We start from the raw sequence: 17,418 nt of genomic DNA, 5'->3' as shown, positions 1-17,418 counted from the left end.
CAAAAGACAAAGATTTTGGCTGGGCGCTGAACCTCACGCCTGTAATCCCAGCACTTGGGCCAAGGCAGGTGGATATGGCCCTAACGAGGTCAGGATATGGAGACCATCCCGGCTAATATGGTGAAACCCCACCTGTACCAAAAATACAAAAAATTAGCTGGGCGTGGTGACAGGCGCCTGCAATCTCAGCTACTCGGGAGGCTAAGGCAGGGGAATCGCTTGAACCCAGGAGGCGGAGGTTGCAGTGAGCTAAGATGCCACCACTGTGCCACTGCACTCCAATCTGGGCGACAGAGCGAGACTCCGTATCAAAGAAAAAAAAAAGACAAAAGATTTTAAGGCCATAGAGAAGAAAAATTTAAGCAGCAAGGCATCAAAAGCAAAAGTCTAGTTCAAAATTATTATTAATATCTGATTTGAACGTGGAAGAATGGAAGAGAGGAGTCAAAGTACAGTAGTTACACTGTTTTATTGAGGTTAGTAGCTAATCAACAATTTGTTCCTGATATATCTAGATGAGCCAGTGAGACAATTAAAAGTAATAAGAGGGAAGAACAATACCAGAGTAAAATCAAATAGGAAGAAAGTGATAGGCGTGTTTACACTAATAGAAATAGAGTTCGTCAGTTAGTGGAAACTGATGACAACAGCAGAGAAAACTCTGGAGAGCTATAAACTGCATAAAATCAAGTGCATCGGAAGTTACAGAAAATACTCAAGAACTATGGGAAAAGGGGAAGTCCCGGAAGTGTGGGGGAGGGGCGGCGTGGAGAATAAAGGATGTGACGTCACTGAGATACGTAACTCCGCTCTTAGGAACTCTGTTAGCAACGCTGTTTTTCTTCCTCCGAAACAACAGGTGAGACTTCCCCTTGGAGACTTGCCCATGCTTTCTAAAGTGGCTCTCCCAAACCTACCTTTGTCCTAACTCAGTTTTCTGTGATTCTCAATACAGTAAAGATAAGCCTCTTTGAATATGGAGGCCGCTGCGGACCGCCGGGCCGAGACCCGAAGCCGGGTGGAAAAAGACAGCCGGCAGGCAAAAAAAGACAGCCCGGCGAAGACCCAAAGGCCAGCCCGAGACACCTCAATCATGTTGAAAAATAACGCAGATACAGGCAAAGTTCTTGCCTTACCAGAGCACGAGAAGAAGCGCAAGGAATACTTGCCAGCAGAGTCCGTTAAGATCCTCCGTGACTGGATGTATAAGCATCGGTTTAGTGCCTACCCTTCAGAAGCGCAGAAGCAAATGCTGTCAAGGAAGACCAATTTGTCTTGTCGCAGATTTCTAACTGGTTCACCAATGCTCGCAGACGCATTCTCCCGGATATGCTGCAACGGAGTGGAAAAGACCCCATTGTTGGCCACAAAACGAGCAAAGATGCCCATGCCACCCACCTGCAGAGCACTGATGCGTCTGTGCCGGCCGAGTCAGGGCCCTGTGGTTCAGATAATGCACAAAGCCTGCCCCTGTGGTCCTTGCCAAAAGGCCAGATGTCAGGAGAGAAGATACCAGATCCGGAGTCGGCCCCTAGCCAGAAGCTCACCATGATAGCCCAACCAAAGAAAAAGGTCAAAGTTTCTAACATCACGTCCTCGTCTTCTCCAGAACCTGTGTCTCCAGAGGAGTACGCCGACTTCAGCAGCTTCCAGCTGCTAGTCGATGCAGCGGTACAAAGGGCTGCCGAGCTGGAGCTAGAGAAGCAACAAGAGCCTAATCCATGATTGATGATGTCCCAAAAACCCAAGTAGTCGGTCCCTTATCTACTGTGGTAAACCTGTTTATGTTCACCCTAACTTATTTGTCTGCTTACCTTTTATAGAGGCATCTTTCTTTCTAGTGGTTTTATGAGAACCAAGCTTAATTATTGGGACTAAATTCTGTGAGATATTTCAGTGTTTCCAGGTGACAGACACTAAGGTGCCATCATGATGAACACTGTAGCAAAGATTTCTTACTCTCCTTCCCCCTGGATTTGAATTCTTTAGACCATCAGACTAATACATCTGAGATTAAACGTCAGGCTGAGATTTCAGGACAAATGTTTTTGGCTTTCTAGTCAACTTTCTTAATCCCAGGGTTGCTACATATAGTAAGTCACCCCTCTTTCTCCCTCTCTCTCTGTAATCTTCCCTGTTTATTAGTACGAATCATAGAAAAGAAAGTCTCTATAAAAATGGCTATAACATCCCTCATTTTATTGTTGGAGTTTTCTGAAGCTCTCAACTCTTATGTTCCTCTTTGTGCAATTTATTGCCCAGTTTTGAAGAAGTAGTGATTCTTTGCAGGGGGTTGACTTTGAGAGCCAAAGTACAGTAAATTCATGAACATTTTCTTGGATAAAGGTGAACTCTTCCTGCTTTGAGCCGTGAAAAGTCTGAGTAAAGGTAAGAAAATTCTAAATGTTAATTTTATCTTATTGGTTGTTGGTTAGTTGGTTTTAGTGAATACTTTTTATTGATTTTAATCATCAAAGTAAAAACATAACAAAAATTAGCAAAAAAAACAAAAACAAAAGAAAACTGACAACAGAATTCCCTTGAGGAAACCAAAGGAGGAAGATAATTTAAAAAGAAAGAAAAGTAATCATATAGAACATGTCAGCAAAAAATAAAGTAGTTCTAGGTATTCTATTATATTGTTTTTATCTTTTTAATACATTTATGTATTTTTCCTTTTAAAATTATTGGTTTGGTAAGGATTGGGGTAGGAATGTTAAAAGCTTCAGACAGGTCCTGCATGAGAATAATCCTATTGTCTTATAAAAGCAGCTTTTTCACAAGTACAGACAGATTTTCACTAGGATAGGAACAGAAAGATACTACCCCAGAGAGCTGTAATTTTACTTCTCTGCTTTTAGGGAGCTAAAACCTGAGGAATCTGGGGCTATAAATTGGACTCTAGCCTGATTCTGATTCTGCTCTAATGTGAAACAGATCATGATTTTTCTACTTCTGGGACCCATTTTTTATATTGTTATCACATTATTGGCAATTAAAATATAAGATACCATATCTTCTTCAGGCATCTTAACAAACAATAGTCATGAGTTATTACTCTACATATTGTAAGTTTCCATGTTACCAGAAAGGAAACAGGCCCACATTCCCAAACTGCTGTTTCTGAAATAAAGTAGGAAGGAGTTGAGGTTTCTAAGACATACATGGATCCAGGGGCATTTAGAAGGAAGTGGTATAAAAGTACTCATCGTAACCTTACTGAGGGGGGCCTGTAAACACTCAAGGAAACGCCCAAACCATTTTGTTTATAGTGCCTGGCAAAAAGCATTTTCTGCATATGGATACACAGAAGGCTCTTATTCAAGGAAAGGAAGTTTGCTATCTGGGTGGGAAGATTTCTAGACTCAGCCTAGATTATTTCTATACACACATTTCTGGACCCTTACTACTTTGTCCTCTAGCTTTCTAAGTTTTACGTCTGACAGGTCTTAGGACTCAGGCTTTTCTCTTTCTCAGTTGAAAATGAAGTTAATTGCAACTTTAGTGCTGAAGTCTGAAAAAGGAAGTTTCTTATTGTTTAGGCTCTTACAGACAATGTAAGAGGCTTGTTTCCTCTTGTTTCTAGAGGCTGAGGCCACTTGGACTGTTCCTGTAGAATGATTATTGTAGTACTTGTTTATTAATAACTTGATTATTATTGTAAAATGACTGTGGAATCATTGTAAAATCATTGCTGCTGTAGAACTTATTCAAAGGTGAATCTGTTGGGATTACAGTGGTATTTGTCCATTTCCATTGTGCACTTTATAGTGGTGAATTGTGGTCTACAGTTTTGTTCCAGCTTTAACTGTATTATATCGAAAGAAATTGGGGAGAACTGTTCTTGGTTTTGTGCTACAAACATGGAGAAGAAGCAGTTGTTTAGTTAAATTAAGAACCATATACAACAGAATTTTTATTGTTGAAGTTTTTGTCAAATAAATATTTTTTTTTTCATGTAAAAGGATGACTAAGTGTGTTTGTGATTCCACCAGGCTCTAAGCACTTTGAAATTGTAGCTTCTTTATGCCTATTTTTTTTTTTTTATAAGAGTGAAATTTAGCAAGCTGTAATCTTCTTCGCTTTGTGGAGAGAAATGGGGATAATTTTCTAAAGGAACTAAGTTTGGAAAACTTAACCACCAATTCCATGTTATTTGAGTTTGAGAACTATGTAAAACCTGCTAAAGAGTTTCTGAAACAACGGTCTTGTAGAAGTGAAAAGGTGAAGATAGCATTGAGAATATCTTGGTTAGGATTTTTTTCTTTTTCCTTTTTTTTTTTTCTGCCAAAATATTGGGAGTCATTTATATTTCCAGAAGTGTACAAGAATTTCTATTCCTCTACACTTTTACCAATACATAATTTCAATTTTCAATTTTTCTCAAGCCAATAGGTATAAAACAGATTACCATTATGGCTTTCATTTGCATTTGTCTGATTAATAGCAAAATTGAACACCTTTACATATTTTTCTTTTGCCACCCATTTTTTCCTCTTCTGTTGAAATCAATTGCTTCATTTTTCCTTTCTGCTTTGCCTTATTTATCTAGTGGCAGTTCTTCATAAATTCTATTACAATTATTTTGCTATAGGAACTGCAAAATTCTTCCAATCTGTGCATGTGTTTCTAGTTTGTTTATGGTGTGTTTTGTCATACAAAATTTCAAATGTTATTATATGCAAATTTATCAGTTTTCCTTTATGAGTTGTGCTCTTTGTACCTTATTTAAGAAATCTGTCATTGCCTAGGTATAATGAAGATATTTTCCTGTGTTTTCTTATGTAAGTTTCTTTTTAAATTTTGCTTTAAGTTCTGGGATACATATGTACAATACGCAGGTTTGTTACATAGGTATACATTGCAGAATGTGCAGGTTTGTTATATAGGTATACATGTGCCATGGTGGTTTGCTGCACCTATCAACCCATCATCTAGGTTTTAAGCCCTGTATGCATTAGATATTTGTCCTAATGTTCTCCCTCCCCTTGTCTCCGACCCCCCAACAGGCCCTGGTGTGTGATGTTCCCCTCCCTGTGTCTCTGTGTTCTCATTGTTCAACTCCCACTTATGAGTGAAAACATGTGGTGTTTGTTTTTTTTCTTAAGAAAGATACAGTTTTATTAATCTATTTGGAATGAGGGAAATATACAGTCAAAAAATGTAGGATAAATAGAAAGTCCATAGGGTGGCTCTAATAAGGAATAAGACATAACTGGTTATGAATAAAGTTGTTCTTTTCAGTGATCCCTCCACCCAGCCCTCACTATGTCTGTTTCTCTTGATGTGAAAGTGAGATTCATCAGTGTGTGCTTCAAGAATTTCATATGAAAGATATTCGTAGAATGGGATGTCATTTCAATGTTTCTTAATCCTCTGGCATAAGAGCACATTTATAAACAATGTAGTCATAAAGGACATCTTCACTCATGTTCTTTCATATATCTCAAACTATACTAAATATACAATACCAGGGATTTTACTTTAGTTTGTTTATTAAGACAAGAATGCCTTTTACACGTATTATAACATGTTCTAATGTATGCAGTGTATCGCAATAAAGGGAAAATATGGGAGTGGAATTTTCCTGGATATTTTATTAAATGAACACTAAGGCAAATAATATATTTGATCTATCTATAATCTCCTTAGCTAGCAGGGGCATACTTTGTGTGCCATGATTTAATCACTTCAGTAAGTTTATACTGGGTCACTTAAAACATTGGTTTTCGATTTTCAAATACTCCCAACTCTTACATTTGATCAAATTTAGTTCTATTTACATTTCACCTATTATATTTCAAGGACCTAGGCACTTGTATTATAATTTTTTTTTAAGAAATGGTGCTTTGTGTATATGTATTTACTGTTAAAAATCTGCCATTTGCCTTTTGGCTTTTTTCGTTCATCGTGGTAAAATGAGGAAAATAAGAGTAAGGTAATGTGGATTTACTAGAAAGATGTCATATCTTTTGCAACAGGTAGAAGGTAACTGAAGGTAGATCAAATAATGTGGTTTGTGACATGAGAAGGCATACAATTATAATTGATTATTTAAGGAGTTATGGATGGTTACTTTGTGCTTTTAGAACCTCATGATATAGAACACACTGAAACATAATTCAAAAGGACTTCAAAAAATTATAGATAACTAAGCTAAGATCAATTTTAAAGGAAAAGTAAAATTCACTGGCTGAAGCCATCAAGGAAGAAATCTATGAGGTCAAACAGGGTCTTTCCTGATATAGTTTTGCTATAGTTTGTACAGGCCAAATAACAGGTTGGATAGTCCAAAAGTCTAATCTGGAATGACACTTAATGCTTTCCATAAAATGCAAATTGGAAATGTGATAAATATGATTTAGAACATAACTATTTAAACCTGTTGTGAGCTCATTTTCACTTTCAATAATGTTTTAATCTTATTTTAGCAATTTTCATTACTTCAATGATACAAGTGGTATTGGACTTTTAAATTTGCATTTCTTTATATAAAACAGACAATAACAATGGGGGACCAGCATTTTTCTACTAGATAGTCTATATGTTGCAACCTGTAATTCCTTGTTATGCTAATGTATAATAAATGATTGTTTTTTATAGGATAATTAATCATGTTATAGAGCAGGGAGTTCTCAAATATTAAAATCCTTAACAGAGATTTATTTCTTGGCTTATTATATAATATGATGAAAAAGTTATAATTTATAATTTATTTTACTTTTACTATCTTTTCAGAAATGCTATTTTTCCCCTTATTATCCTAAAGACAGCCTAAAGTATCTTCAAGTTCTTTCTTTTGCTTTTGAAGATATAATTTAGAAAAAGTTTAATAAGGAAGTATTGAAATCAATGATAATTTTGTAAAAGGTATAAAAAGGGGCTCTTTTTGCATGCTACTGTAAATTTAATATAAAGCACTTATATGAACATTAATTTTTACCTCTACATCATAATATAAACTTTTACTATTTTACTCTTAATTAAAGATATCCTCAGTTTTCTGATATTTCCCCAGATAATCATTAAGTTTTATACAATATGCTTATGAAAACTTAAAAGAATTAAGAATCTAAAATTATAGTAACAAGCAAAATGTTGTATTGAATTAGAATAACATGCACAACTATGAAGTAATTAAACTTTTAATAGAAATATGTGAGGTAATGTTAGAAATTCTTTTCCATCCTCCTTTTTGCCAACCATGTTAAGTAGTCTACTTAACAGAAGAGCAGTAATGGGTTTGATTCATAACAGGAGTGTGTGTGCATGCATTTGTGTGTATGTGTTTGTATGTGTGTATTAGAGACAGAAAACCCAATAATCCAACTAGAAAAGCTTTACTTCCAAGTTAATGTAGTGTGTCAGCAGAATCTTCACTATGAAAGTAGAATCACAGTTGATAAGATAATCATGGTATTTTTACACACTATGGGTATTTCATAAAGATCTCAGAGAATAATTTGACCTTTAATAAACAAAATGATTACAATAATTCAGGAGACTCTAAAAGCAGCTGTTGTCAATGTTCATGAATATTATAATACCAAAGTTATTTTTCCCAAATCAGTATTTTATGATTATGAAAGTACCTGAAAAAATCAGGATTTTATTTGGTCAAGTGACCAACTTCCAGGATAAAGGAAACTAAGGAAATTAACTTAAGGTGTTAACTGTAACATAGAATAATTATGAAGACATTCAATAAACCACTCTACAAGAAAATTATGGGAAATTATATAGCTTTCCAAGAAAATTTCTATAAATTTTAATTATCTGTTTATAAATAAATGCCCATAATAAGTCTTGCCTATACTTCTGACTTAATTATAATAATCTCTAGAGTCAGATATGATTCATCTTTCCCTGACACTCCAAAATTTTTGTAAGTGGAATTCATAATTGTGCAGCTAATAAAATAGACGGTCTATGAAACTTAGCTGCTTTCAATTAACGAAGCTAAGACTCTTCCCCCCTACTGTCCATCAAAGATAATACTATTTCACTTTTTTCTTAGTTATTTGAGATGGCAATCAAAAATGATATTTTTGGCATGAAATGAACATATCGTGATCTGTCATTTATAATAACAGATTCATTGTTAAGAGTCAGCTTTTGTGAAATCTATCCTGTGTGTTTGAATGTGGAACATCTGCAACATTGAATGTATCACCTCTCACAGCAGTTCCTCAGACAGGAAATTATATCCCTCAGTGGGATGGTACAAAGCTAATTCTGTTGCCGTATATTGTGCCAAAGAGCTCCTTCTGTGACAGGTTAGATTATCGATGATATGTGTCTATGTCCTGCCCATTTTCTTCTTTGTCTACAGAAATCTCGTACCGACAAAGTTTGTGGTATTCCAAGATAAAGTTTTGCCAACGCTAGAAATTCCAACATATATACATACTGTTTCAAGTTAGAGGAGGGTCCCATTGCAATCCTTAGAAAAACCCAGATTTTACATGTGTACCCTAATCATTATAGCCATCTTATGCTGGGATTTAGAATGAAACATCTTTATAAGCCTGAATTCTCAAAAGAAAGAAACATTTTTAAAGTATATTAGGCAAGAGATGTATTGAAAATTTATTTTTTTCCTTGTATTTTAAAACTATATATTTTAAATTATACTTATTTTGCTGTGAACTAATTATTGGAGAACCGTAATAGCCAAATAATGATTTCATTGACATCACACCACTGGAGATGTGCTTATAAATAATAATGCCACTGAAACATACGACAGAAGACCTTTTCATGCCTTATTGCTTTAGTAGGTTAAATAAACAAATGTAATAATAGAAACTTCCATATATTCTAGAGGAAGCCAACATATCATTTATCATAGGAATGAGAAGTAGTGAGAAAGGGCATCTCTAAATGCATTCAAATGAATAAACAACATTTTTAAATGGCAATTTCAGTTCACAAAAATTAGTTTCTGAACCCTGCCAAGTGTCTAAATTCTAGACCTAACTGTCTCCTTGCCAACTGTAGTAACCCAAGTTTCACAATGTCTTCAGATAAATGATTGACCTGAATCCTTAAGAGTATGAGAAATGAATAGGATTTAACTTGTAACCTTTGGGGTATTTTAAAATGACTTTGTTTCTTCGTAATAACTAATCAATGACATATTATTAATATACCAGCACCATCAACATGGTATATTTATGTTGTTGAAGGATTTTCCAAACTTGCTACTAAACTGAGCAATGCTACTGTTCAGTGTAACAATTATTTCTAATTATATAATAAACAATAACAAAAACCTTGAACATAATATTTCTCCGTTGTGCCACTAATCTAAAAATGAAAATAAATAGAGAGCATAGGAATCTTGTTATAGTTATTGTAACCTTTTGATACATAGTCTTTTTGTTATATATATCAAAAACAAGATGTTATAATAAAATTGTGTCTCTGATATCAGATTATTGAAAATTTTGACATGTATGAACTTCTCCAATCAAAAAGCAGTTTTAATATGTATCCAGTTGAATAATATAATCAATTCAATCTAATGCAGTTTGTATATATTTATTGTTTACTCCAATTTTTAAATTATACTTTTAAGTTCTGAGTTACATGTGCAGAACATGCAGTTTTGTTACATAGGTATACACATGCCCTGGTGGTTGGCTGCATCCATCAACCCATCACCTACACTAGGTATTTCTCCTAATGTTATCCTTCCCCTAAGACCCCACCCCACAACAGGCCCTGGTGTGTGATGTTCCCCTCCCTGTGTCCATGTGTTCTCATTGTTCCATTCCCAATTATGAGTGAGAACATGCGGTGCTTGGTTTTCTGATCTTGTGATAGTTTGCTCAGAATGATGGTTTCCAGCTTCATCCATGTCCCTACAAAGGACATGAACTCATCCCTTTTTATGGCTGCATAGTATTCCATGGTGTATATGTGCCACATTTTCTTAATCCAGTCTATCATTGATGGACAGTTGGGTTGGTACCAAGTCTTTGCTATTGTGAATAGTGCCACAGTAAACATATGTGTGCATGTGTCTTTATCATAGAATGATTTATAATACTTTGGGTATATGCCCAGTAATGGGACTGTTGGGTCAAGTGGTATTTCCAGTTCTAGATCCTTGAGGAATCACTACACTGTCTTCCACAATGCTTGAACAATTTACACTCCCACCAACAGTGTAAAAGTGTTCCTATTTTTCCACAACCTCTCCAGAATCTGTTGTTTCCTGACTTTTTAATGATTGCCATTCTAACAGGTGTGAGATGGTATCCCATTGTGGTTTTAATTTTCATTTCTCTAATGATCAGTAATGAGCATTTTTTTCATATGTCTGTTGGCTGCATAAATGTCTTCTTTTTATTATAATTATACTTTAAGTTCTAGGGTACATGTGCACAACGTGCAGGTTTGTTACATATGTATACATGTGCCATGTTGGTGTGCTGCACCCATTAACTCATCATTTACATTAGGTATATTTCCTAATGCTATCCCTCCCACTTCCCCCACCCCACGACCAGCCCTGTTGTGTGATGTTCCCCACCCTGTGTCCAAGTGTTCTCATTGTTCAATTCCCACCTATGAGTGAAAATATGTGGTGTTTCGCTTTCTGTCCTTGAGATAGTTTGCTCAAAATGATGGTTTCCAGCTGCATCCATGTCCCTGCAAAGGACATGATCTCATCCTTTTTTATGGCTGCATAGTATTCCATGGTGTATATGTGCCACATTTTCTTAATCTAGTGTATCATTGATGGACATTTGGGTTGGTTCCAAGTCTTTGCTATTGTGAATAGTGCCACAATAAGCATATGTGTGCATGTGTCTTTATAGCAGCATGATTTATAATCCTTTGGGTATATACCCAGTAATGTGATAACTGGGTCAAATGGTGTTTCTAGTTCTAGAACTTTGAGGAATCGCCACACTGTCTTCCACAATGGTTGAACTAGTTTGCAGTCCCACCAACAGTGTAAAAGTGTTCCTATTTCTCCACATCCTCTCCAGCACCTGTTGTTTCCTGACTTTTTAATGACCGCCATTCTAACTGGTGTGAGATGGTATCTCATTGTGGTTTTGATTTGCATTTCTCTGATGGCGAATGATGATGAGCATTTTTTCATGTGTCTGTTGGCTGCATAAATGTCTTCTTTTGAGAAGTGTCTGTTCATATCCTTTGCCCACTTTTTGATGGTTTTTTTTTTTTTTTTCGTCTAAATTTGTTTAAGTTCTTGGTAGATTCTGGATATTAGCCCTTTGTCAGATGGATAGGTTGCAAAAATTTTCTCCCATTCTGTAGGTTGCCTGTTCACTCTGATGATAGTTTCTTTTGCTGTGCAGAAGCTTTTTGGTTTACTTAGATGCCATTCGTCTATTTTGGCTTTTGGTGTTTTAGACATGAAGTCTTTGCCCATGCCTGTGTCTTGAATGGTATTGTTCAGGTTTTCTAGGATTTTTATGGTCCTAGGTCTTACATTTAAGTCTTTGATCCATCTCGAGTTGATTTTTGTAAAAGGTGTAAGGAAGGGGTCCAGTTTCAGTATTCTGCATGTGGCTAGCCAGTTTTCCCAACACCATTTATTAAATAGGGAATCTTTTCCCCATTGCTTATGTGTGTCAGGTTTGTCAAAGATCAAATGGTTATAGCTGTGTGGTATTATTTTTGAGGCCTCCATTCGGTTCCATTGGTCTGTATATCTGTTTTGGTACCAGTACCATGTTTGATACCATAACCAGTTATGGTTACTGTAGCCCTGTAGTATAGTTTGAAGTCAGGTAGTGTGATGCCTCCAGCTTTGTTTTTCTTGCCCAGGATTGTCTTGGCTGTGTGGGCTCTTTTTTGGTTCCATATGAAGTTTAAAGTAGTTTTTTCCAATGCTGTGAAGAAACTCAGTGGTAGCGTGATGGGAATAGCATTGAATCTATACATTATTTTGGGCAGTATGGCCATTTTCATGATATTGATTCTTTCTATCCATGAGCGTGGAATATTTTTTTTCATTTGCTTGTGTCCTCTCTTATTTCCTTGAGCAGTGGTTTGTAGTTCTCCTTGAAGAGGTCCTTCACATCCTTTGTAAGTTGTATTCCTAGGTATTTTATTCTCTGTGTAGCAATTGTGAATGGGAGTTCACTCATGATTTGGCTGTCTGTTATTGGTGTATAGGAATGCTTGTGATTTTTGCACATCGATTTTGTATCCTGAGACTTTGCTGAAGTTGCTTATCAGCTTAAGGAGGTTTTGGGCTGAGACGATGGGGTTTTCAAAATACACAATCATGTCATCTGCAAACAGAGACTATTTCACTTCCTCTCTTCCTATTTGAATACCCTTTATTTCTTTCTCCTGCCTGATTGCCCTGGCCAGAACTTCCAATACTATGTTGAGTAGGAGTGGTGAGAGAGGACATCCTTATCTTGTGCTGGTTTTCAAGGGAATGCTTCCAGTTTTTGCCCATTCAGTATGATATTGGCTGTGGGTTTGTCATAAATAGCTCTTACTATTTTGAGATACATTCCATCAATACCAAATTTATTGAGAGTTTTTAGTATGAAGGAGTGTTGAATTTTATTGAAGGCCTTCTCTGCATCTGTTGAGATAATCTGGTGGTTTTTGTCATTGGTTCTGTTTATATGATGGATTACATTTATTGATTTGCTTATATTGAACCAACCTTGTTTCCCAGGGATGAAGTCAACTTGATTGTGGTAGATAAGCTTTTTGATGTGCTGCTGGATTCGGTTTGCTAGTATTCCTTTTTTTTTTTTAAAGACCGAATGTCGCTCTGTTGCCCAGGCTCAAGTGCAGTCACGTGATCTTGGCTCACTACAAACTCCACCTCCCGGGTTCACGCCATTCTCTTGCCTCAACCTCCCGAGTAGCTGGGACTACAGGTGCCTACCACCATGGCCGGCTAATTTTTTTTTTGTATTTTTAGTATAGACAGGGTTTCACCATGTTAGCCAGGATGGTCTCAATCTTCTGACCTCGCGATCCGCCTGCCTCGGCCTCCCAAAGTCCTGGAATTACAGGTGTGAGCCACCATGCCCGGCCTGCCGGTATTCTTTTGACAATTTTCACATCGATGTACATCAGGGATATTGGCCTGAAATTTTCTTTTTCTGTTGCGTCTCTGCCAGGTTTTGGTATCAGGATGATGATGGCCTCATAAAATGAGGGAGGATTCCCTCTTTTTCTGTTGTTTGGAATAGTTTCAGAAGGAATGGCACCAGCTCCTCTTTGTACCTCTTGTAGAATTCAGCTGTGAATCTATCTCATCCTGGACTTTTTTTGGTTGGTAGGCTATTAATTACTGCCTCAATTTCAGAACTTGTTATTGGTATATTCAGGGATTCAACTTCTTCCTGACTTAGAATTGGGAGGGTGTATGTGTCCAGGAATTTATCAGTTTCTTCTACATTTTCTAGTTTATTTGCATAGAGGTGTTTATAGTATTCTTTGATCGTAGATTTTATTTCTGTGGGATCAGTGGTGATATCCTCTATATCTTTTTTATTGCATCTATTTGATTCTTCTCTCTTATTAGTCTGGCTAGTGGTCTATTTTGTTGATTTTTTCAAAAAAACAGCTCCTGGATTCATTGATTTTTTGAAGGGTTATTTGTGTCTCTATCTCCTTCAGTTCAGCTCTGATCTTAGTTATTTCATGTCTTCTGCTGGCTTTGGAATTTGTTTGCTGTTGCTTCTCTAGTTCTTTTAATTTTGATGTTAGGGTATCAATTTTAGATCTTTTCTGCTTTCTCTTGTAGGCATTTAGTGCTATCAATTTTCCTCTAAACACTGCTTTAAGTGTGTCCCAGAGATTCTGGTATGTTTTATCTTCATTCTCATTGGCTTTGAAGAACTTATTTATTTCTGCCTTAATTTTGTTATTTACATGGTAGTCATTCAGGAGCAGGTTGTTCAGTTTCCATGTATTTGTGTGGTTTTGAGTGAGTTTCTTAATCCTGAGTTCTAATTTGATTGCACTGTGATCCGAGAGACTGTTTGTTATGATTTCCATTCTTTTGCATTTGCTGAGGAGTGTTTTACTTCCAATTATGTGGTCAATTTTAGAATAAGTGCAATGAGGTGCTGAGGAGAATGTTTATTCTATTGACTTAGGGTGGAGAGTTCTGTAGAGGTCTATTAGGTCCACTTGGTCCAGAGCTGAGTTCAAGTCATGAATATCATTGTTAATTTTCTGTCTTGTTGATTGGTCTAATATTGACAGTGGGGTGTTAAAGTCTCCCACTGTTATTGTGTGGGAGTCTAAGTCTCTTTGTATGTCTCTAAGAACTTGCTTTATGAATCTTGGTCCTCCTGTATTGGGTGCATATATATTTAGGATAGTTAGCTCTTCTTGCTGCATTGTTCCCTTTACTATCATGTAACACCCTTCTTTGTCTCTTTTGATCTTTTTTTCATTTAAAGTCTGTTTTATCAGAGATTAGGATTGCAACTCTTGCTTTTTTTTTGCTTTCCATTTGCTTGGTAAATATTCCTCCATCCCTTTATTTTAAGCCTATGTGTGTCTTCTGCACATGAGATGGGTCTCCTGAATACAGCACACTAATAGGTCTTGACTCTTTATCCAGTTTGCTAGTCTGTGCCTTTTAATTGGGGCATTTAACCCATTTACATTTAAGGTTAATATTTTTATGTGTGAATTTGATCCTGTCATTATGATGCTAGCTGGTTGTTTTGCCCATTAGTTAATGCAATATCTTCATAGTGTCAATGTCCTTTACAATTTGGCATGTTTTTGCAGTAGCTGGTAATGGTTGTTCCTTTCCATGTTTACTGCTTCTTTCAGGAGCTCTTATAAAGCAGGTCTGGTGGTTGCAAAATGCCTCAGCATTTGCTTGTCTGTGAATAATTTTATTTCTTCTTTGCTTATGAAGCTTAGTTTGCCTGTATATGAAATTCTGGGTTGAAAGTTCCTTAAGAACGTTGAATATTGGCCCCTGCACTCTTCTGGCTTGTAGGGTTTCTGCAGAGAGATCTGCTGTTAGTGTGATGGGCTTCCCTTTGTGAGCAGCCCAGCCTTTCTCTCTGGCTGCCCTTAACATTTTTTTTCCTTCATTTCAACCTTGGTGAATTTGACAATTATGTGTCTTGGGGTTGCTTTCTCGAGGATTATCTTTGTGGTACTCTCTGTATTTTCTGAATTTGAAAGTTGGCCTGTCTTGCTAGGTTGGGGAAGTTCTCCTGGATAATACCCTGAAGAATGTTTTCTAACTTGCTTCCATTCTCCCTGTCACTTTCAGGTACACCAATCAAACGTATATTTGGTCTTTTCACATAGTCCCATATTTCTTGGAGGTTTTGTTCATTCCTTTTTATTCTTTTTTTCTCTAATCTTGTCTTCTCATCTTATTTCATTAAGTTGACCTTCAATTACTGGTATCCTTTCTTCTGCTTGATTGATTTGGCTTTTGATACTTGTATATTCTTCACACAGTTCTCGTGCTGTATTTTTCAGCTCCATCAGGTCGTTTATGTTCTTCTCTACATCGGTTATTCTAGTTAGCAATTCAACTAACCTTTTTCAAGGTTCTTAGTTTCCTTGCATTGGGTTAGAACATGCTCCTTTAGCTTGGAGTTGTTTGTTATTACCCACCTTCTGAAGCCTACTTCTGTCAGTTCGTCAAACTCATTCTCTGTCCAGTTTTGTTCCCTTGCTGAAGATGAGTTGTGATCCTTTGGAGGAGGAGAGGCATTCTGGCTTTTGGAATTTTCAGCCTTTTTGCACTGGTTTTTCCCCATCTTTGTGGATTTATCTACCTTTGGTCTTTGATGTTGGTGACCTTCGGATGGGGTCTTTGAGTGGACGTGCTAATCCTTTCTGTTTGTTTCTTTTCCTTCTAACAGTCAGGTGCCTCTGCTGCCAGTCTGCTGGAGTTTGCTGGAGGTCCACTCCTGACCCTGTTTGCCTGGGTATCACCAGTGGAGGCTGCAGAGCAGCAAAGATTGCTGCGTGTTACTTCCTCTGGAAGCTTTGACCCAGTGGGGCATATGCCAGATGCTAACCAGAGCTCTCCTGTATGAGGTGTCTGTCAGTCCCAACTGGGAGGTGTCTCCCAGTCAGTACACAGAGGGGTCAGGGACCCACTTGAGGAGACAGACTGACCCTTAGCAAAGCTCAGACACTCTGCTGGGAGGTCTGCTGCTGTCTTCAGAGCCATCAGGCAGGGACATTTAAGCCCCTGACTGGGGCTGCTGCCTTTTTACAGAGATGCCCTGTCCAGAGAGGAGCAATCTGACAGTCTGGCCATAGCATTGTTGCTGAGCTGCAGTGGGCTCCGCCCAGTTCGAACTTCCCAGCAGCTTTGTTTACACTGTGGCCCTAAAACTGCCTACTCAAGCCTCAGCAATGGCGGACACCCCTCCCCCACACCAAGCTCGACCATCCAGGGTGGATCTCAGATTGCTGCTGTGCTGGTAGCAAGAATTTCAAGCCAGTGGATCTTAGTTTCGGCAGGTGGGACCTGCTGAACTAGACCACTTGGCTCCCTGGCTTCAGCTCCCCTTTCCAGGAGAGCGAAAGGTTCCGTCTCACTGGTATTCCAGGCGTCACTGTGGTATGGGGGAAAAAAAAAAAGTCCTGCAGCTAGTTCGGTGTCTGCCCATTTGGCCACCCAGTGTTGTGCTTGAAACCCAGGGCCCTGGTGGAGTAGTCACTGGAGGGAATAGCCCGGTTTGCGGGTTGCAAAGACCGTGGGACAAGTGCAGTATCTGTGCAGGAGTTCCTTAGGCTCAGACCCTCCCGGCTTCCCTTGGGTAGGGGGAAGAATTCCCCGAACCCTTGCACTTCCCAGGAGAGGTGAGGCCCCACCCTGCTTCAGCTCACCCTTCGTGGGCTGCACCCACTGTCCAACCAGGCCCAGTGAGATAAACCGGGTACCTCAGTTGGAAATGCAGAAATCACCCACCATCTGCATCCATCTCGCTGGGAGCTGCAGACCAGTACTGTTCCCATTCAGCCATCTTGAATGTCCGTTTACTCCATTATTAAATCAGGAATGGCAAAACCTCATGTCTACAAAAAAAAAAAAAAAATTTAGCCAGGTGTCATGGCACATGCCTATAGTCCCAGCTACTCAGGAGGCTGAGGTGAGAGGATAGCTTGTGCCTGGGAGGTTGAGGCTACAGTGAGCAAGATTGCACCACTGCACTCCAGGCTGGATGACAGAGCAAGAGCAAGACTCTGTCTTATAAATAAATAAATAAATAAATAAATAAATAAATAAAACTAATGAATCCATTGTAGACTATTTTAATGCAACTATTAATATAATACTTCATTAAAAATGAAAATGTATAAAACAAAAGTAAAACTAAACAAGATGCTGGGAAAAAAGATATAAATCAGAAATATTACATGCAAACCTGAGTGTATGATCTTCCTAGCTTACAGACAATA

The 17,418-nt window shown here is 37.7% G+C and overlaps 1 protein-coding gene across 1 annotated transcript; it reads left to right on the top strand.

Annotated features, from left to right (window-relative positions):
* Nucleotides 1-798: 798 nt before the first annotated feature.
* Nucleotides 799-2,189, top strand: TGIF2LX (TGFB induced factor homeobox 2 like X-linked). The gene is given in 3 exon segments (XM_033201155.1): nt 799-859; nt 956-1,277; nt 1,280-2,189. Coding segments are annotated over 2 exon segments (747 nt in total). The 5' UTR covers nt 799-859; nt 956-976; the 3' UTR covers nt 1,726-2,189.
* Nucleotides 2,190-17,418: the final 15,229 nt, after the last annotated feature.

Source organism: Trachypithecus francoisi, unplaced genomic scaffold (genome assembly GCF_009764315.1).
Source record: "Trachypithecus francoisi isolate TF-2019V2 unplaced genomic scaffold, Tfra_2.0 Lachesis_group6, whole genome shotgun sequence".
NCBI lineage: Eukaryota > Metazoa > Chordata > Mammalia > Primates > Cercopithecidae > Trachypithecus > Trachypithecus francoisi.
Note: the sequence above shows the minus strand (reverse complement) of the source record. Positions and strands in the feature narration are given on the sequence as shown.